General features: G+C 56.2%; 2 protein-coding genes and 1 non-coding gene across 5 annotated transcripts; 1 reads left to right on the plus strand and 2 right to left on the minus strand.

The window, feature by feature from the left end:
- Positions 1-445: 445 nt before the first annotated feature.
- Positions 446-13,606, minus strand: BAD (BCL2 associated agonist of cell death). Of its 3 annotated transcripts, none has more exons than XM_052662257.1 (4): positions 13,539-13,606; positions 13,062-13,256; positions 1,485-1,678; positions 446-930 (listed from the first exon to the last, which is right to left on the minus strand). In XM_052662257.1, the coding sequence occupies exons 2-4, from the start codon at positions 13,246-13,248 to the stop codon at positions 805-807; spliced, it is 507 nt and encodes a 168-aa protein (XP_052518217.1). In that variant the 5' UTR covers positions 13,249-13,256; positions 13,539-13,606; the 3' UTR covers positions 446-804. The 3 variants fall into 3 exon arrangements, with proteins under 3 accessions (XP_052518217.1, XP_052518218.1, XP_052518216.1); XM_052662258.1 differs by lacking the exon at positions 13,539-13,606 and adding an exon at positions 13,391-13,532; XM_052662256.1 differs by lacking the exon at positions 13,539-13,606 and adding an exon at positions 13,354-13,532.
- TRNAE-UUC (transfer RNA glutamic acid (anticodon UUC)) lies at positions 7,161-7,232 on the minus strand. The gene has a single exon. It is a non-coding gene; the product is annotated as a tRNA-Glu (tRNA).
- Positions 13,607-14,429: 823 nt separating the features above from the next.
- On the plus strand, positions 14,430-18,149 carry GPR137 (G protein-coupled receptor 137). The gene is made up of 7 exons (XM_052661818.1): positions 14,430-15,724; positions 15,808-15,857; positions 16,567-16,792; positions 16,906-17,055; positions 17,181-17,309; positions 17,422-17,537; positions 17,835-18,149. Exons 1-7 carry the CDS (start codon positions 15,368-15,370, stop codon positions 17,992-17,994), a joined length of 1,188 nt encoding a protein of 395 aa, XP_052517778.1. The 5' UTR covers positions 14,430-15,367; the 3' UTR covers positions 17,995-18,149.
- The last annotated feature ends 2,919 nt before the right edge of the window (positions 18,150-21,068 follow it).

Consider the following 21,068-nt stretch of genomic DNA (forward strand, 5'->3'; position numbering starts at 1 on the left):
CGATCCCTCTACTCACAGCCCTGGGCCGAGCCTTCCGTCCCCTCCCCCGCCCAATGTGTCCTGCCAGTCCCCTGAGGAGCGCTGGCCCCAGGCCGGCCACACAGTAGCTGCTCAAAAGGACTGACCCAGGAGCAAATGACCCTCCCTGGGGGACGGCGGCACGGTTTGCAGTGCGCGGAATTCCAGCGGCCAGCCAGCCTGCAGTTCTCAATTACCATATTAGAGATAAGGACCTGGATGTCCCGAAGTCCGATCGCGCTCCGCCTCCCGGAGTCCAGGCGGCCGTAGCTCCGCTCGCCGCCTCAACGCCTCCCTGATGCCGGCCCCAGGTGCCTCAGTTTCCCTCATATGTAAAGCGGGGACATCGTTTGAAACTCTTGTCAGTGCTAGCGCTCTCTCCGCCCGGGAAGCCCCAGGCGACAGACAGAGGAGACTCCGCGGCACAGACGTGGGCTTTATTAGCATTTTAGTATCGGGCGTAGGTCCGCAGCGTTACCGCGGAGGAAAGGGTTCCGGCGAAGTTAGGGTTAATCTCGGCTCGCAACTGGCGCAGGCGCGGTGGGGCGGGGTCACGGGACCGCTTCCGGCAGGTAAGGGCGAAAAAACTCCCAACTTCCGATGGGGGCCGAGCCCCTCCGTGGTCCTCGCACACACCGGAAGGGGATCGGACTCTGGGTCAGACCTCAGTCTTCCGAAAGGAACGAATCCGAGCCTCCTTTTGCGTAAGGCCTGCAGAAAAGACTTCCGCCCGCTCCCAAGATGGCCACCAGCACCGGTTGGGAGCTTCGGTTGCGGGGCGGACGGTCACTGGGAGGGGGCGGAGCCTCCTCTCCCCAAGTTCCGGCTCAACCAGGACTGGAGGAAGCGCGTCCAGCTAGGGCTTTGTCGCATTTGCGTTGCCGTGCCCGCGCTCTTCGGGCGAGGAAGCCCCTTCAGGGTGGGAAGAAGAAAGGGTAGAATGAATTAGCTTATCTTGGCAGCCTGAGTCAAGGCCCCTCCGCTTACAGAATCCCACCACCAAGGGAGATCCCACAGGAGATAAAAGACCGTAGATCCTAACAGGACTCGTACGGAGAGACTCCTGACTACTAAGCATGGTCCCTCCACGTTGCGAGCAGAAAGAAAGGAGGCCTACGATCCTGTAAGCGCCAGAGCCGGAGACTTAGCACCTGGAAGATGGGACCATAATTTGAAAATGAAAGAAGCGGTTCGGAATTTGAGGCCAAGAACCCGGATATCCGAAATGAGTCGGCCAGGAGCACAAATGCCTCGCGCTCCGGGGATTTGGGGAGCCCAGGAGCCCTGGCCTGCTGGAGCAGGGTCAGGTCCCCGAATACCCTGGGACTCGGGAAGGGCCTGGCTGCAGGAGAGGAGTCCTGAAACTGCAAATCCCGACGTGCACTGGGACAGCCCAGTGGGAGAAGGTCCGGGAGCACAGGTCCCGGTGTGGTCCGGGACTGCGGGGCACTTCAGCCGGCCCTCACCTTGAAGGAGACGTGAAACTCGTCGCTCATCCTCCGGAGCTCGCGGCCATATCGCTGTGCAGCCCAGAGGTTGGGGGGCGCCGAACGCGAGCGGCCCCTAAAGGGGCCGAGATCCTCCTCCTCCGTCCCTTCATCATCCTCTGGCCCCGCGGGGTAGGAGCTGTGACGACTCCGGGTCTCCACAGCCCCAGTGCCTGCAGAGAAGATCAGACGGTGGGGATGACGTTAATCTCAGCTCCTCTCGAACCCCCGGCCCTGCAGCAGTGTTAGTGAAGTTTCGAATTAACTTCTCATTAATCCCACAAATCTTAATTGAGCCCCAATTATGGGCCAGACCCTTTGGCTCAGATGGTAAAGAATCTGCCTGCATTGCCGAGATCTGGGTTCGATCCGTGGGTGGGGAAGATCCATTGGAGAAGGGAAAGGCTACCCACTCCAGTATTGCCTGGAGAATCCCGCGGACAGAGGAGCCAGGCGGGCCACAGTCCTGTGGGGTGGCAGAGTCCGACACAATTGAGCGAGTAACACTTTCAACGGGCCAGACCTTTCGGTTTATAGAATGACTTAACCTCTGTGCTTGGTACAGAATAAGGGCATATTTAGTAGTTATAGCTGTGAGTGTAAGATCCAGGGGCTTCCCAGCAACTCCCTGGGAGGTTAACTCTCATCAGCTCCAGTCCCCTGTAGAGGAAATCAGTCTCCTGGTTGAGGAGGTACCCCAACCAAGCCAGACAGGGTTGAACTCCACCTCCATAGGTGACCTGCTGGGGCCCATTTGTTTCACTGTTGTGACCTACAGAAGACCTAGGAGCCCTTTGAGAACAAGAACCTGTCAGCATATCTGTACCTCCCACAGCACCCACTTTGAACAAACTGTCCAGAAAGTTCTGTTGACTTTTTATGGTAATACTTACGAAGCACTTACTAGGTCCTGGGCATTACCTCATTGTCCTAAGCATGCCAGGAGATAAGTACTAGTATTGCTTCCACTGTGTAGATGAAAAGACAGAGGCTTGGAGAGGTTAAGACTTGCCCTGAGTGACACAGCTGGGAAGTTCTTAGATTTGAAGTCCCTACAGGTTTGTTGGAATCCAGAGTCCAGTGATAATCCATTGAGCTACACGTCTTCCTTTATCCAACCACCGTTCAACTCCCTGAGCCTGTGTCTTCACCTCTTTATGGGGATAAACCTAGTTCTTAATGCCAGTGACTTGCCTCACATAAACAGCGTGAAAGTCCTTTGTAAGCTGAAAGTGTGATGGATCATTATTCAAAGAGGTGTGTCCTGAGTTTGTCTGCCTTGTGCGTGTGTTCCATCCCCCCATCCCCCAAATTCCTGTCAACCCCACCCCCATACCCAGACCAACAAAGACCTAGAACACTCCCAGGAGCACAAATCCAGAGCTGGATTGAAAGACAGGCATGGAACAAGTGCAGGGGAACAACATCCACAGCAAGGTATGTCTGTCAGTGAGGCGTTCTGGAGAAAGTATGATCTACGCCAGGTCTTGAAGCCAGGGGTAAACTGTCTCATCCTCTCCAGAAGGCCTGTGGGCCAGCTCCAGGGCCGGGGCCTCCAAGGGTCCCAGCTCCAAACACAGGGCTGGGAAAGCCAAGAAAAGAAGAAGGGGCTGGATCCAGAAAGGCCTAGGCTAAGAGGATGGCTGGAATTCCTAAACTTCACCAAAGCCTGGGCTCAGGTAGGCTGGGACACCATAAAGCCTTTGAGGAACGAGGTGGCAGTGGGGAACAGGCAGCTAAGTCAGCAGTCCAGATTGGGGCTGGGGCTAAGGAGCTGAGAGCAGCAAGAGCCCTGATGAGAACAGGCCTGTCTGCAGAGGATTGTCCGGTTCCATGGGGCGTGGGCATCAAGTCCCCACCTCTACCACATTCCTGCTTTGTGACCTTGGGCCCTTTCTTTTTAATCCCTTAGGGCCTTGGTGTTGTCCTCTGAAATGGGGGCAGCCCCCAGTACCCCCATGAGGACAAATGACACAGAGAAAGAACCCTGTTCTGCATTTTTCACGTCCTGAAGCCTCCCATTTTCCCAGTGAGAGACCAAGTTCTCCCTATTTTACACATGAGGAAATAGAAGCACAGAGAAGTTAGGAACTTGCCCAGGGTCACACAGCTGGCACACTCTGCTTGGTCATTTAAATGCTCAGGAACTATCAGGTATTCTACTTTACTAGCACTAAGAGCCCACACAACCTCCGTACTTGACAGATGCAGGGCCCAGTGGTCAGAAGGCAAGTGAGCAGTAGGCAGGCACTTGGCCTGGGCCTTGCCCTCCTGCCTGGGAATCAGAACCAGCAGAACAGCAGCACTGCCTGTGTGAGGCTGGCAGTGCGCGTCATGTATATTAATTCCTCAGGTCCCAACCACATCTCGTGAGGGAGGTTACTCACTGTCCCCATTTTACAGAGGAGAAAACTAAGGCATACAGAGGGTAAGTAACTTCCTCAAAGTCACACAGCTAGTAGGTGACAGATTGCAACCCAACCAGTCTGGCTCCTGGGTCTGTGTATTTAACTCTCATGCCCCAGGCTCCCTTCAGCAGCACCATAGGCCCCCCTGGGGGCTCAGGTCAGGAAAGGCAACCCTAGGCCTAATGTAAATGCCAGCTCTGCTAGGAGCCTACCCATGGAGTGGGGATTTTTACCGAAGCCATGAATTAAGCAATGCCAAGCCAGCCATTGTCAAAATGACACTCAAATGTGTAAACTTAACATTTAAAGTGTCCTATTTACTAGGAATATGCAGATATGCAGATGACACCACCCTTATGGCAGAAAGTGAAGAGGAACTAAAAAGCCTCTTGATGAAAGTGAAAGAGGAGAATGAAAAAGATGGCTTAAAGCTCAACATTCAGAAAATGAAGATCATGGCATCTGGTCCCATCACTTCATGGGAAATAGATGGGGAAACAGTGGAAACAGTGTCAGACTTTATTTTGGGGGCTCCAAAATCACTGCAGATGGTGACTGCAGCCATGAAATTAAAAGACGCTTACTCCTTGGAAGAAAAGTTATGACCAACCTAGATAGCATGTTCAAAAGCAGAGACGTTACTTTGCGGGCTAAGGTTCGTCTAGTCAATGCTATGGCTTTTCCAGTAGTCATGTATGCATGTGAGAACTGGACTGTGAAGAAGGCTGAGCCCCAAAGAATTGATGCTTTTGAACTGTGGTGTTGGAGAAGACTCTTGAGAGTCCCTTGGACTACAAGGAGATCCAACCAGTCCATTCTGAAGGAGATCAGCCCTGGGATTTCTTTGGAAGGAATGATGCTAAAGCTGAAACTCCAGTACTTTGGCCACCTCATGTGAAGAGTTGACTCATTGGAAAAGACTCTGATGCTGGGAGGGATTGGGGGCAGGAGGAGAAGGGGATAACCGAGGATGAGATGGCTGGATGGCATCACTGACTCGATGGACATGAATCTGAGTGAACTCCGGGAGTTCGTGATGTACAGGGAGGCCTGGTGTCCCGCGATTCATGGGGTCGCAGAGTCGGACACGACTGAGCGACTGAACTGAACTGAACTGATTTACTAGGAAAAAAGTCTGAGTACTTTTCTGTGAACTCCCTGGGCGGGGAGCAGACATGCCTACCCACTCCATCCATCCAGTCTTCAATCAGCGGTCACTCCATGCCCCTATACTGTGCAGAGGCGACCTCTCCCAGTCTTGGGAAGGAAAGGAGGAGGGAGGAGGTGTGGCTTCTGGTTGTGAGCATGCTCTCTCACCATCATTCCAGAGTGCCTGCCTGGGGCTGGGTGGGGAAGTGGGAGGGGCCTTTGTCGGGAGCTCCAAGCTTAAGGTTCTTTACTCATTGGCTTTCTGGGTAAGTGGGTGGGGCTGAACACATCCACATTCTCGCTCCTGTGAGCATTCTTGCACACTTCACTAAAACAGTGCAGTTCCAGACAGCTGGAGGCAGTGAGGCTGTGCCATGGGGGGGTGGGGGGTGGGGGTTTGGATGCTGCTCTACCACGTGGGTGGTTCACATGTTGCTTCAGCAGGAGAGCGGCTCGGCACTCCACCCGGAGCAGGCATGCATCCTGTCCTGTCTCAGCCCAGGGTTCCTGTGTCCACTAAAGCCATTTGGAGTACGAAAGCCCCTTACTGGCCTGTAGAGAACATACTTCCACCCTGCTCAGAAATAGGCAGAAAACACGCTAAAGCAGAGGCTGGCAAATGTTTTCTGTAAAGGGTCAGAGAGGAAATGTTTGGGGCATTGCAGGCCACAAAGTCTGTCACAACTACTCAACACCGTGGCCATGGCTTGAAAGAAGCCATAAACACCATCCAAGGGCTTGTGCACTGCTGCGTTCCACGAAAGCTGTATTTGGAACACTGACATAAAATACTGTTCTTTGGAGTTTTGTCAACTGTTTAAAAGTGTCACACAAAAAAAGTGTCCTTCTTAGCTCATGGGCTATACAACAGAGGGATTTAGCCTTTGGATGTGGTTTGCCAAACCTCTGCTCTAAACCCAACTATGTCTGTCCTCTGCCTAAAACCTTCAATGGCTCCCAGTTGCCTATGAGATAAACTCCAAACTCCTGGGCATGGCCTTCAGGGCCCTTAGATTCTTACCTTCCAGCCTGCACTCCCTTGTCTGCCATGAAGGGGGCATTGGCTATTCATGTCTCTCTATTCCCTCTAAATGAATGGCAATCCCCAGGTCTGCTCAGGGCCTGGGCCAACTCACTGCAACAACAACTGCAGTAATAATAAGAATAGCAGACACTCCTCCGTGCTAGGCACTGATTCTAAGCATTTCTCCTGTATTAATGCATCAGATTCTCATGACAACGCAATGAGGTGGGACTACTTCTAGTCCCATTTTACTGGGATAAAAAAACTGAGGCACCCAATATTTATGGCAGCACTATTTACAATAGCCAAGATATGGAAGCAACCTAAATGTCTGACAGAAGAATGGATAAAGGTTTCCCTGGTGGCTCAGATGGTAAAGAATCTGCCTGGCAACACAGGAGACCTGGGTTCGATCTCTGGGTCAGGAAGATTCCTTGGAGAAGGAAATGGCAACCCACTCCAGTATTCTTGTCTGGAGAATTCCATGAACAAAGAAGATGTGGTATATATAAACAATGAAATACTACTCAGCCATTTTTTAAAAAGTGAAATAATGCCATTTGCAGCAACAAGGATGGACCTGGAGATGATCATACTAAGTGAAGTAAGTCAGACAGAGATACGGAATCTAAAAAATGATACAGGGAAAATAAAAAACGATACAGGAGACTTCCCTGGTGGTCCAGTGGTTAAAACTCCACGCATTCAGTGCAGGGGGCATAGGTTTCATCTCTAGTGGGGGAACTAAGATCCCATAGGCCTCCTGGTGTGGCCAAAAACAAAACGAGACAAACAAAAAATGATACAAATCAACTTATTTACAAAATAGAAATAGACTCACAGACATAGAAAACAAACTGCCTCCTGGTGCTGCCAAAAACAAAACAAGACAAACAAAAAATGATACAAATGAGCTTACTTACAAAACAGAAATAGACTCAGACATGGAAAACAAATTTATGATTACCACAGGGGAAAAAAGGGGAGTGGGGGTGGGGAGGATTAATGTGGGCTTTGGGATTGCTGTATTTTTTTTTTTTTTTTTGCAGCACTGCATGGCTTAGGAGATCTCAATTCCCCAACCAGGGATCGAACCTAGGCCATGTCAGTGAAAGTGCTAAGTCCTAACCACTGGACCACCAGGGAATTCTGGACTTTGGGATTGATAAGTACACGCAGATGACACCACCCTATGGCAGAAAGTGAAGAACTAAAGAGCCTCTTGATGAAAATGAAAGAAGAGAGTGAAAAGTTGGCTTAAAGCTCAACATTCAGAAAACTAAGATCATGGCATCTGGTCCCATCACTTCATGGCAAATAGATGGGGAAACAGTGGAAACTGGCTGACTTTATTTTTTCTGGGCTCCAAAATCACGGCAAATGGTGATTGCAGCCATGAAATTAAAAGACGCTTACTCCTTGGAAGGAAAGTTATGACCAACCTAGACAGCATATTCAAAAGCAGAGACATTACTTTGTCAACAAAGGTCTGTCTAGTCAAGGCTATGGTTTTTCCTGTGGTCATGTATGGATGTGAGAGTTGGACTATAAAGAGGGCTGAGTGCCAAAGAATTGATGCTTTTGAACTGTGGTGTTGGAGAAGACTCTTGACAGTCCGAGATCCAACCAGTCCATCCTAAAGATCAGTCCTGGGTGTTCACTGGAAGGACTGATGTTGAAGCTGAAAGTCCAATACTTTGGCCACCTGATGCGAAGAGCTGACTCATTTGAAAAGACCCTGATGCTGGGAAAGATTGAGGGAAGGAGGAGAGGGGAATGACAGAGGATGAGATGGTTAGATGGCATCACCGACTCAATGGACATGGGTTTGGTGGACTCTGGGAGTTGGTGATGGACAGGGAGGCCTGGCGGTTCATGGGGTCGCTAAGAGTCGGACACGACAGAGTGACTGAACTGAACTATATATAAAGTAGATAAACTACAAGGATTACTGTTCAGCACTGGGCACTACACTGAATATCTTGTAATAACCTATTATAGAAAAGAATCTGAAAAGGAATATGTATATATATATAACTGACTGACTTTGCTGTACACCTGAAACTAACATATCATTATAAATCAACCTGGAGAAGGTCATGGCAACCCCCTCCAGGATTCTTGCCTGGAGAATCCCATGGACAGAGGATTCTGGTGGGCTACAGTCCATAGGGTCACGGAGTCAGACATGACTGAGAGACTAACACTTTCATTTTCACAAATCAACTATGGGCTTCCCATAGTTACCACTGGGCACTAGTGGTAAAGAATCTGCCTGCAATGCAAGAGACCTGGGTTCGATCCCTGGGTCAGGAAGATCCCCTGGAGAAGGGAATGGCAACCGGCTCCAGTATTCCTGCCTAGAAAATTCCATGAGCAGAGGAGCCTGGCAGACTATAGTCCATGGTGGCCACAAAGAGTCGGACACGACTGAGCACATAAATCAGCTATACTTCAGTTAAAAGAAAAAAGCTGGCTTTGAAGCCTGCAGTCTGGCCCGGGGCCTGGCACTGGGCTGCTTTGCTCACCGTGTGGTCCTCCTCCCTTCTCTACCATTCACACACCAGCTGCTCCAGGCACCCAGCTATGCACCGGAGCTGTCACAGCACATGAGGGGGCCGCAGGCCTGCCCTGGAGACACACACAGTTCACCGCAGCAGGGGCTTGGAGGCAGGGAATAGGAAGAGTGACAGTGCCCTGCCCATGCGGAGGGCGGCAGTGGCCCGGTGGCTCTGGCAGGTTATCGGCACCTGCGGGTCTTTCATGGAAAACCACCTGCTTTTTAGATGTTGAAAACTAAGTCAAAAGGAATCCAGGGCGGGTCTCTTCCATCCCTTGCAGGCCTTGTCATGGCCGGGCCTGGAGCTGGGGTAGGCATCCCCTTGGCTTATTGCTGCTTCAGCCTGTCGCGCGAGTGCATGTTCCTCAGTCCTTTGTCTCGTCACAACAAAGATTTGGAGCGACGGACATTAAAGCCCTCGGCGCGTCACAGCTCTCGGGTCTTGGACAAACTGTGTTATAGCTCTTAGGCAAATCAGTGTTACAGCTCTATTTATTTAGAAGATAGCAGAATACATCCTCGAAGCGTGAGGGCATGCAACCCAAAGACTTGAAGAGAAGAGAGTGGAGGAGCGCGTGAGAGAGAGAGAGGAAGACAGAGAGAGAGAGAGAAAGAGCGCATGCACGCGGGAGAGGAAGATGGAGAGCGCAAGCGCGCTTTGGCTCCTCCTTTTGTATGTTTCGCCTGCCCCTGGGCCTGCCCGATGCAAATTGGGCTTAGCCAGGAGTGCTCTTTGTTCTACCTGACGTCTTCACTCTGGTCCTCGGACCTTCCTTGTTTTTTAGCCACCGCCATTTTGGACTCCGTTTGCCTATTCTACCTACCTAACAAGTCCATTCTCCCTCCCTCCTCCCCAAATCTAGTTTCTTGGGCTGTGCCACCTCTCCCCCTTGGGGCCTCAGGTGCCCCCACCCGCAGGATGGGCCCCTAGTGGGTGCAGGAGGTTTTGCCGCTCCTATTTCAGTCATTCATAGCACAGAAATGGTCCTTTCCAGCTCCCTGCCTTGGCACCCCAGCTCTGATGATGCCGGGCTCCTCACATTTGGCCAGCTTCCACTGCATACGAGCCAAGCCTCCCTCACTGGGCTGATACCAACACAGCTCTGGTTAAGGCCAACTCCCTGCCAGTTTCCACAGGCACCCGGGTAGCCAACATGGCTGGAGAAAAGCACAGCCGTGCCGCCTCTGTTCAAATTCACAGCCATAAGACCCAGTGGCCCCCCGAGTTGCCCAGCACACCTTCCAGCTCCATACTCTGGGCCAGACAACTACTTCAAACGTGCTCTTCCCTCTCTCGGCCTCACCCTCCATCCCTCTCCCCACCTTCACTTCTGGCTCAAGACCTGGCTTCCTTTCACCAAGAAATTGGAAGCATCCACAAGAGAAACATCTACTAGTTCCCATGAGATATCTCCCTGCCCTCCTCCACCCCTCCACTGCACTCAGCTGAGCTGCCCCTCCCCTGAACACCAGGGGACCATTCTCTCCTACTCAAGTAAGCTTCCTTTCTCCCCTGCATCCTCCAGGATTTTCCTAACTGGATTACTCCATCAACTTATAAACATGCTCTTTTGGGAATTCCTTGGTGGTTAAGACTCCACGCTTCCACTGCAGGGAGCATGGGTTTGATTCCTGGTCAGGGAATTATGACCGCACAAGCCACATGGTACAGCCAAAAAAAAAAAAAGAACCTCTTTTTTCTTTGTCCTTTTTATCTTAAGTAATAAAACAATCCTTCCTTGACTCTCCTTGGGCTTTCAGGTGCCGCTGGCTCCTCTGTTCCTCTTTGCCAGAGCTCAGCTGCCAAGACTGGGCTCTCCTTTCAACCTCCAATTCTCTTCCCATCATCCCTCCCTACTCTCCACCCAAGCTGCCTCGACCCTAAGTCCAGTCCAGCACTCTACTCCCAGCCCTCCTCCAGCAGCACTCAAAGGAGCATCGCCCAGTTCAACACTCCCCTCCCTACCAGGTGGCTCCTTCCTTCTCAGACGCCAGTGCGGGCTGCTCTGCTTCTGCTGCCCTCTGCAGCCTAGAGCTCCAGACTCAGCCCAAGCCCTACCCTGTCTATACTGTCTCCCAGGGCCCACAGAACACTTCATCAGCAATGGCCAACTCCCACATGTATCTATCCCTACTAGAAATCTCCAACTGGATGCCCAAAAGGCACCTCTAACCTGACCTGGCCCAAGCAGGGCTTCTGATCTCACCCCACACCTTCTCAGTTCCACCTCAGTTAAGAGCGACTCCATCCTTCCAGGTGCCCAGGTCATCCTCTTTGGGCCTCACACATCTGTCTATCAGCAAATCCCACCAGCTCGACCTTCAAAAGAAACCCAGAGCCCAGCTCTAATACTTATCACTTCTACCACCACCACGCTCGCACCAGCTACCATCCTCCCCCATGGCACCACCCCTACCTTTGCCCATTGGAGACCCGTCTCCACCCAGGGGCCCTGGTGATTCTCTTGAGGTCCAAATCAGATCAAAGTCCTCCAGGTTTTCACTCAACCCGAAAGCCAGAGCCCTGACCTGGGCCTTCAAGGCCCTGCCCATCAGCCCCTCCCCTTCCCTGAACTCTGGAGGAGTCTCTAAGCCCCTCCCCTCAGTGCCCTCAGGGTCTTTGCATTTGCCCTGCCTCCACCTTGGTGAAGGAAAGGGCAACCCACACCAGTATTCTTGCCTGGAAAATTCCATGGACGGAGGACCCTGGTGGGCTACAGTCCATGAGGTCACAAAGAGTTGGACTTGACTGAGTGACTAACACTGCCCTCTGTCTGCGGGCATCCCTGCCAGCATCTGTCTTCCCACAGATCTCTTGTCTGGCTCACCCCTCATCAGCTTCTAGCCTTGGCTCAAATGTTGCTTCTTACCAAGGCCCTAGTAGCTCAGCTGGTGAAGAATCACCTGCAGTGCAGGAGACGTGAGTTCGATCCCTGGGTCAGAAAGATCCCCTGGAGAAGGAAATGGCAATCTACTCCAGTATTCTTGCCTGGGAAATCCATGGACAGAGGAGCCTGGAGGGCTACAGTCCATGGTGTCTCAAGAGTCAGACATGACTTAGCAAATAAACCACCACCACCAAGGCCCACCCTGACCACCTGAGTTCAAATCACTCCCTTGAGCCCCCAAGCACTCTGGATTCCAAAGAGAAAGTCAAGGGTATGTCACCTAAGGCATCACCTGCTAAGGTACCGTATCACTGACTGGTTTGTTTGTTTCTTTGTTTATGACTTGTCTCCCCCTATCTTCCAGAATGTAGGCAACCACAAGGGCAAGAGCTTCTCTTCTAGTCCCTGATGAACCCCTGGCAGCTGGTACACACATTCAGCACTTGACACAGAAGATGGGGACAGCCAGATACAGGGTGGAAAGCAGTTTCAAGCAGAAAAACTCCAAGTGCAAAAATCTCGACGTTAAAGAAAGCCTATGGAGTTCAGTCTGACATACAGCAGGCTGGGTGGTGGGGGTGGGGTCTTTTTTCTTTTAATTTTTTTTTTTTAGAGATTGTATCCCTAATAACTGAATATCAACCTTGTTTCTTTCTTTCTTAACTGTAATCCTAATTCCCTGACCAGGCATTGAATCCTGGGGTCCTTGGTAGTGAAAGCACTGAGCGTTAACCACTGGACCACCAGGGAACTCCCTGGGGTGGGGGCATTAATAAGCCTTCCTGCTCCTGAAAATGGAAGGGTGTCACATCGGCAGCAGTTAAGGGACATGAGTTTTGTTTTCAGAAGATGTCTGTGGTTGTTCCAGGTGCCAAGGCTTGTGCTGGGCACCCAGGTGGTAGGGACTACTAAGACGTGGCCACTGCCCTCCAGGGCCCATCCTTCCATCTCAGCTGGGTCTTCCTCAGTAGATACAGAGGACAGCTGATGCTTTCCTAGTCCCACACAGACCTGCTGCCTGGTAGGGCCATCTGCCTCTTGGGATTACCTGGCCCTGGCAATGTTAAGGACAGCCCCATGTGGGTGTGAGCCACAGGGCGGGAAAGAACAGAGCTGGGAACTGGATCCAGATCTTAAGGAAAGCACTAGCCTGGGGCAAGGCACCACAGAATCTTCTAGCCCAAAGGAAATGCCAAGTGAGTGTGACCTTAGGCAAGTCATTTCCCCTTTCTGGCCTCTCAGTGATTCTCTCCTGGTCCTACGCTAAGAGCTACATACTTGGAGCATTTACTAAACACCAGCTCTATAATTAAGTGCTTCTAAGGTATGCCTGTTAATCTTTCCCACAGCACTACCAGGGTGGTGATGAATTGCTGTTTTACAGAAGAGGAAACTGAGGTGCAGAGCGGTGAGGGACTTACTCAAAGCCCCCCAGAATGTGGATGTGGCTGGGGTGCAGAGAACTACTGGGCTGGAGGCAAGCTGGACAGGCAGGTGGTTGTTGGGCAGGGGGTGGGGGTTGCCTACCTCCATGGTGGCTGCTGCCGGCCGGCTGCCCCTGCTGGTGACCAGCTTCCCCCAGGAGGCCCGGGGCTGTTAGCCAGTGCTTGCTGAGACCTGGGGGCCTGTCCCCTGTGGGGCTGGGGCCCAGGCCCCTATCTGCAGGGCTGGAGTCTTCCTGCTCACTCTGCTCAAACTCTGGGATCTGGAACATGCTCTGGGCTGCAGGGGGGCAAGATGACAAGTCATTAGAGAACAGCAGGAGCTAAGGGTGGCTGGCAGGGTTGGGGGCGCAGGTGTCCCTGGCTCCCTCTCCCACCTCAGCACCCCAGGTCCACCCTGCCTCCCTGGCGCACATCTATCCGTTGAGTCTGGCCCGGCAGGAAGCTCGACTTCTCCACCCAGGATCTAAAACTCTCAGAGCTCTAGGGCTGGAGAGAAGCCTCAGGCCCCTTGCCCAGGCTTCAGCCAGACCCGCCCGCGGTAACGACACATAGATCTCACCCCAAGCCCGATAACGAGGCCCCTGACCCGGGCCCGCCGCGTCCCTCTAGCAAAAAGAGAGCCCGGCCCTAGTTGCCTGGGTAACGGAAACTGTCACCGGCCCGGCCCAATCAGCTCTTGAGATGTCACTAGCTGGCCAGCAGGCGGGGCCACTCCCCGGGGCCCCGCCCACTGCCTTCCTCCTGATTCTCTTCTACGTCTCCGGATGCTCAGCTCCCGACTTCCTTATGCCTTGGGCGTTGTGGGAGCCGCTGAGGGATTCTCCGGGGTCCCCATTTAGAAGGCAGCTCCTGCTGACAAATCCTTCAGCCCCTCTGGGACTTAATTCCCATTCCTGTAAAATGGGGATAATGACACCTCTTTCAGGAGTCAGTGATCCTTGTAAACTGGGCGGTGATTACTGTGGGTGAAAGCACTTTGCAGAGCCGTAATCGAACTTCAGGCGTCGGAGGCAACTGTTGTTGCTGTTGTCACTGCTCCATCCGAACCGGGTGACCGGCTCGGGAAGCGCCCCTCCCTCCTCCTCGCGGTGGAAACCTCGCACCGCCCGCGTCAGGGGCGCCACTCCCCGCACCAACTCGGGGGCACTAGAGATAAGCGAGGGAGCCTCCACCCGGGGCAGGATGACTGTCCCGGCGCAGAACGGAAAGGGGCCCCTAGGAGGGTGACAATAGGACTTGCGGAGACCTCGCGCCTGGCAGACGGCAGGCCAGGTGAGCGGGAAACGCAGCCAGCCAAGGCATGGGCGGGCGGGCTTGCGCGGGACGCGGGGGGCCCCCGCGGGTAAAGGCCCGGGGGCGGGGCCCGGAGGCCATCTTGGCTGAGGGCGGAAGTTTCCCTCAGAGACCGAGTGAAGGGAAGTCGTTACCGCCCCGAGTCGGGCGGCATAATCTCGATTTGGGGATGGGGAAGAGAAGCATGGGAATCGCCAGCTTCCCATGGAAGCGAGGGCCTGTAGCTCCGGGCAATGCCCACCAGGGCGCCGGCCGGATGCTGCGCAGCCGGAAAGTCAAGGCCGCTCGCCGCCTCTAATAACCCTTGGCACCCGGCGGTGGCGTAAGTTGCGCCAATTCTCGAACAGCTCCGCGCCGGGCGCGGCGCGGGCCTGCGTAGCCAGGACTGGACCCTGAGCAATTTGCGTAGCGAACGGCGGCCGCGCAGGCGCAGGAGGGGGCGGAGCAGCGGGAGCCGGGGAGCCGGAGCCCCGGGTCCCAGCGACCGGAGCCGGCTCCCCGAGCCGCGGCCTGAGGACCGGGCGTCGGCCTCCTCCCGCTCCCCCGCAGTTGGAGAGTGGACGCAGTGGGGGGTGGGGTGGGCCAGCGTCCGGAATCCAAGGACGGAAGGCAGAGGCCCTCCCCATCCGGATTGTTGGAGGGGAGAGAGCCCTCCAGTTTGGGGAGGGGGAGAGCCAGACGTTGAGCGTCCCCAGCAGCGGCCGCTGCTCTGAACAGACTGGCGTTGGCCGGCTCTCCCCCTCCTGCCGGGACGACTTCAGCGACCGGGGCCAGGGACCCCCCACTCCTTCGGCTTCTTCACCCCCATCCCTCCATCCCCGGCTTTGAGCCTGGCCCGGACAGGAGTACTCCCCACTTCCCCACCCGCCTGTGCCCTGGAGAGGAAGAGCTGTTTTTCCACACCCCGTAGTGAGGGACCCAGGTTGCCTGTGCCCCGCAAAGGCAAGGGGCCCTCTGTCGAGGGCGGGAGGGCCCGGCCAACCACCACTTCTTTACGCCTGAGCACCCTACAACTCCCACCCCTCCGTATTTATTTCCTTGGCCCCCTGCCGGCCCCTCCATCTCTGTCTTCAGGTTCAGGCCTCCCTCCCTGACATGGAGAGTAACCTGTCTGGCTTGGTGCCTGCTGCTGGGCTGGTACCTGCGCTGCCGCCCGCCGTGACCCTGGGGCTGACTGCGGCCTACACCACCCTGTATGCCCTGCTCTTCTTCTCCGTCTATGCCCAGCTCTGGCTGGTGCTCCTGTATGGGCACAAGCGTCTCAGCTATCAGACGGTGTTCCTGGCGCTCTGTCTGCTCTGGGCTGCCCTGCGTACCACCCTCTTCTCCTTCTACTTTCGAGACACACCCCGAGCCAACCACCTGGGGCCCCTGCCCTTCTGGCTTCTCTACTGCTGTCCTGTCTGCCTGCAGTTCTTCACACTGACGCTCATGAACCTCTACTTTGCTCAGGTAACCATGGTGATGGGTGAGGGTGGGCCCGTGGGGTAGCAAGCCCCAGGGCCCCAAAGAATAATGGGCCTCTCTGCCCCCAGGTGGTGTTCAAAGCCAAGGCAAAGCGTCGGCCAGAGATGAGCCGAGGCTTGTAAGTACTGGTGGGTTCAGTCCCCAGGTCAGGGGCAGGGAGAAGCCCAGTGTCCATTCCTTCTCCCTGGTAGGGCTGAGGGGAGTACAGCCCAGGATGCCTGGGGACGGCTGGGGAACATTAGGCATCTGGTGCAGATGGCTCTGCAGAGGTGTTACATATGTGAAGCTCGACTGTAATAAAAACCGCTGAAATACGGTGAAGGGAGAGGGTACCAATGTCATCCATGATGGAGGAAGAGCTGGAGGCTCCAGTCCTCGGAAGCTCCAAAGGGCACTTCTGGGTGACCTTGGGCAGTGGTAACTCCTGTCCTTTGTACAACATCTTGCAGTTTATTAAGAGCTTTCACAGACATCTTTAATATTTACAACTTACCTTCGAAGCTGATGTATTCCCATTTGAGAGATGAAGACACTGAGGCCCTGCAAGGCTAAGCAACATGTTCAAGGTCGCACACCTGCCAGGAGGTAGAGCCAGGGCTTAAACCCAGACTTCTGACTCCCAATCCAGTGCTCTTTCTGCTGTACCACAGCTGTCAGTCATATTCTGACCTCTTTAGCCTCAGTTTCCTCATCTGTAAGACTGGAGGAGTGGGGTTCAGACTGCGTGGCCTGAGGTTCTGACTGACATTTGGGTCTCCTGGGAAGGGTTGGGTGGTTGGGGAGTGGCAAGGGTGCCCACCTGGGGCTGACTGTGCTGTGGGCCGTAGGCTGGCTGTCCGAGGGGCCTTCGTGGGGGCCTCGCTGCTCTTTCTGCTGGTGAATGTGCTGTGCGCGGTGCTGTCCCGCCGGCGCCGGGCACAGCCCTGGGCCCTCCTGCTGGTGCGTGTCCTGGTGAGCGACTCCCTGTTTGTTATCTGCGCACTCTCTCTTGCCGCCTGCCTCTGCCTTGTGGCCCGGCGGGCCCCCTCCACCAGCATCTACCTGGAGGCCAAGGTAGGGCCACAGGCGCTGATGCCTGGGTGTCTTTGGGGCATTTGGGGTCTTCAGAGTAGAGAGAAAGCTGGAACCTCCCCTCCATAAGGGTCCCCTGTTGTCATCTGTGCCAGGGGACCAGTGTGTGCCAGGCAGCTGCAATGGGTGGCGCCATGGTCCTGCTCTATGCCAGCCGGGCCTGCTACAACCTGGCGGCCCTGGCCTTGGCCCCTCGGAGCCGGCTGGATGCCTTCGATTACGACTGGTACAACGTCTCTGATCAGGTGGGCATTCGACACATCTGCCGCCTCCCCAGTAGCTGTTACTCCTGGCCCCCAGCTAGCCTGGGTCCTGTCTGTGAGCCCCATTGGCATGACTGCAGATTGGCACAGCCCCTGCCTCCCCACAGGCGGACCTGGTGAACGACCTGGGGAACAAAGGCTACCTGGTGTTTGGCCTCATCCTCTTTGTGTGGGAGCTGCTGCCCACCACCCTGCTGGTGGGCTTCTTCCGGGTGCATCGGCCCCCACAGGACCTGGTGAGGGCCAGTGGAGAGGGGCAGCACTGGCGGTCCCTGGGCCGGGTTCTGGGGGTCTGGGAGGCCAGTGGCGGGGGCAGAAGGAAGCATCAATGGTGGCTCCCTTCCCTAGAGCACCAGCCGCATCCTCAACGGGCAGGTCTTTGGCTCCCGTTCCTACTTCTTCGACCGGGCACACTGCGAGGATGAGGGCTGCTCTTGGGAACACAGCCGGGGCGAGAGCACCAGGTAGGAGTCCCGGGCCCACCCGAGGACCCCTGGGCTCCCAGGTTGCTCCACCAAGCCGCAGGGCCCTAGAGCTGGGTCTTGCCACCCCCCCCTGCCCGTGCCATGGTCTATAATGGGTGAGGTCCTCTCTGGTTTACTGTTGCTAAAGTCCCCACCTCACCCCCCAAGATGCAGTTTGCCATAGTCAGAGAAGTCTGGGTCACTGAGCTCTGTTCTCAGTCAGTCTCTCTCCTTCCCCAACTCTGGTGACTGGTCCTCGAGACTGCTGGGGGACTGACCCTGTTTCTCTGCCTGCAGCATGTCAGGGAGCCTAGGCTCCAGTAGCTGGTATGGTACCATCGGGCGGGAACCAGGCTGGTATGGAGGCAGCCAGACTCGGACCACGCCCCTGCTCTTCTCCCAGGTTCTGGGACCAGGCGGCCACCACCACAGTCTCTACTCCACCCCACAGACGTGATCCCCCTTCATCTCCCCGCAGAACACCCAGACCCCAGCCCCTCCCACCCCAGACCCCTGTGCCAAGTTCATCTGCTGCTTCTTGCCCAGGGTCCCGGGGGCTATGGCTGCCTCTTCCCCAGGCCGGCCCCTTGCTACTCCTGATGCAGTGAGCTTGTGCTGTCCCCTAGGATGGGGGGGCATGGCCCTGGCTGCCAGATGCTCACGGCACCCTGGCACGACCCACCCCGCCGCCTCCGCTTCCACTCTGGAGCCAGCTACCTCTCCTGCGTCTGCCACTCAATAAACAGTGTCTGTGCCCCAAGTCCATTCGCTGTCCGTCAGTTGTCTGCTTGTGTTTCTCACACCATCATCTTTTCGGTCTAAAGCTGATTGGACACTGGCCCTCGAAGGGGGCTACTGGGCTGGGCTGGGGCCATTTACCTCCCCCAAGGCTGGTGGGTAAGGAGAGGGATGAGCCTGCAGTCCAAAGAAGAGAGACCAGAAGAATCCAGCCCCCACTCCAGTCCCCTCCCTGCTTGAACAATTTCTGTTCTTTCTTCGGGAACTGCTTCAAATGTCGTCTCCTTTATGAACCCTGCCATTTCCAGGTCAGGGAACTATGTCCCTCCCCACCCCACCCCAGGTCCCTTGGCACTGTGACTGCATGGCTGCTATGCCTCTTACCCTCAGTGGGTCGGGATTTCTAAAGACCCTATTTCCCTGTCATTATGCCCAACCTGGCCTTCAGGTCCAGGAGTTAGTCCAGGACTGGTGGAGGAAAAGCAGCCCCCATCTCCCTAGCCTGTGCGGATTTGGCCAGGCTGCCCCCACAGAGTCTGCCTGGGGAGCCCCTTCCCTGACTGTCCCTGATAGTGCAGTCGCTGCCCTCTGTAATCGCAGGCCTTACAGATCTGTCCTCTGTCCCATGGCTGGGAGTCACTTATCAGAGAGTCATTTATCTCGCCCATGTATCTGGCCATTTGGTCCAGCTCCTTGGAGTTCCTGGGGCCTAGCACTGAGCCTACCTTGAAACCCTTCACCTGGGACTGTCCTGAGCCCCAAGCCTCAGTACCTCCAGAGATGGGCCTCTGAGACTCAAGCAGCTCAAAGCTGAACAATCACTTTCAGTTGAAAGGGAAATTGCTGACATTTGTAGGGCACTCAATTGTGAGTGCCAGGTTGCGATTCGAGCATTTACAAATACCGACCTCATTAATGCTCAGCACAGCATCCTGAGGTGATAATTAGTCATCCCTTTTCTGTAAGTGGGGACTGGGAGGCCTGGAGAGTCTGGTCACCAGTCTAGGCCCCCTACTGTTTGGGGGTGGTCAGCCCTAGAGCCCATACTTAAAACCACCCAAGTGAAGGCTGAGGACCCCAGAGGAGGGAAGGATCTTTGGCAAGATGAGAGTTGCTAAGAAGCAAGCAAGAGAAGAGGGGAGCTAAGTTCAGGGCCCTGCTTTTCAGACAGTGGGGGAGGGAGTGCTGGTACCCCTTCCAGCCTGGGATGGGCATGGAACTGAGGAGCGAGCGATGGGGATACAGGAGTAGAGGCAGGTGGTGCCCAGCTTGATTTCTCAGAGCTTGGTCCCAACCCTACCTCGGCCAATTCCAGGTTTCCTCCGTGGATCCCCCACCCCTTTGTCCCCTGGGGTCTCTCCCTCAGGAGTGCAGAGCCCAAGGGCCGGACTGTCCCTTGGGGCGGGGAGTTGAGGGCCCTTCTGATCTGGTAGTGGGCCTGGAAGATGCTGGGAAATTAGCGTGGAGCCGGCCCGGAGAAGTGAGCCGGCTGATGTCCAAGTTGGGGCCGTGCCGCTGACCACACTGGCTGGCCCACAGGGCAGTACCAGGGCCCCAGTCTGAGATTCCAGGCCTGACCCAGCGGCGACCCCTCTCGGGCTCCTCTGCCACTCACCTCCCTGGACGGGCTGGGTTTGGGGGGCTGGGCAACCTCAGGTAAGGGGCTGCGGAGAGCCGAGCCGGAGGCGAGGGCGAGGCACCGAGGGAAGCGCGGTGCTGGAGGGGTTAAACGCGGAAGGAGGGGGGCTTCTGGCGGCAGGAGGGGGGTCTCAGCACCAGCGCCCGCCCGCTCCGCCCCTGCCGCCGCCTCCGCGGCCCCGCCGGCACCGGCGAGGCCGCACGGGAGCCCGGGCCGCAGCCGCAGCCGCAGCCGCATCGGGGCCGACAGTGAGTGCGGGGCGGAGCGGGCGGGCGCGCGGGCACGGGGCGGGCGTGCGGGACGGCGGGGGCCGCAGGCCGGGCTCCCGGGCTGGGGCGCGCAGGGGGAGACCGGCCGGGAGGGGGCCCACCTCCGGGAGTCCTGCAGCCGTGCGTCCCGCCCGCCGCCCGTCACGCTCCGAGGCGTCGGCGTGAAGACGCGGGGAGGCGGTGGGAGCGAGTGGCGGGTGTGCAGTGTCTGGGCGGCGGGCGCTGCGCGGTGGCCCCGCGATCTGGGTGTGCGTGGACGTGAGTCTGTGCACACATGTGTGTAGGCCTCTGGGGGCCTTGGCCTGGCGCGCACGGCCCTGAAGGTCCGGTGTGCCCGGGAGTCCGGGGTATGTGCAGGTGGACGGTGTGCGTGCAACCGGGGCAGCGAGGCCGCCTGGAGCCGCAGGGAGGAGCGTGGGCGCGCGGGTCTTTGTGCCCGCGTGTGTGCGCGTGGGCGTCGCCGCGCGCTGTCCCGGGGGAGCCGGCAGCTGTCCTGGGGGATGCCGCGCTGGTCCGGCCCTCGTCGCTCCCATCCCGCTCCTTCCCGGAACCCGGTACCCTCCCTTCCCCGCCACCCTGCCTCGCCTCTGCGCAGCGACTGGGACCCGCCCCTGGGTTCCTCGAAAGCCCAGCGGGGCGCTGGGGACCCTGGGGGCTCCCTGCCCAGCCTATCGCCTCTAGAAGCCGAGCAAGGAGAGGCAGGAGGGGAGGGAGAAGCCGCGAAGATGCTGCTGCAACCTCGGCGGACGAGCCGGACCGCCATCCCCGTCCCCGGCCGGCGTGGTCCTCTGCGCCCCCTCAGCCCCCAGCTGGAAGGCGGGGTCCCCCTCCAGGCCCCCAGCATCTCCTCTCTGTCCCCGCCTCTCCCTGGGCAGGCTGTCTCTG

Source organism: Budorcas taxicolor, chromosome 25, assembly GCF_023091745.1.
Source record: "Budorcas taxicolor isolate Tak-1 chromosome 25, Takin1.1, whole genome shotgun sequence".
Classification (NCBI taxonomy): domain Eukaryota; kingdom Metazoa; phylum Chordata; class Mammalia; order Artiodactyla; family Bovidae; genus Budorcas; species Budorcas taxicolor.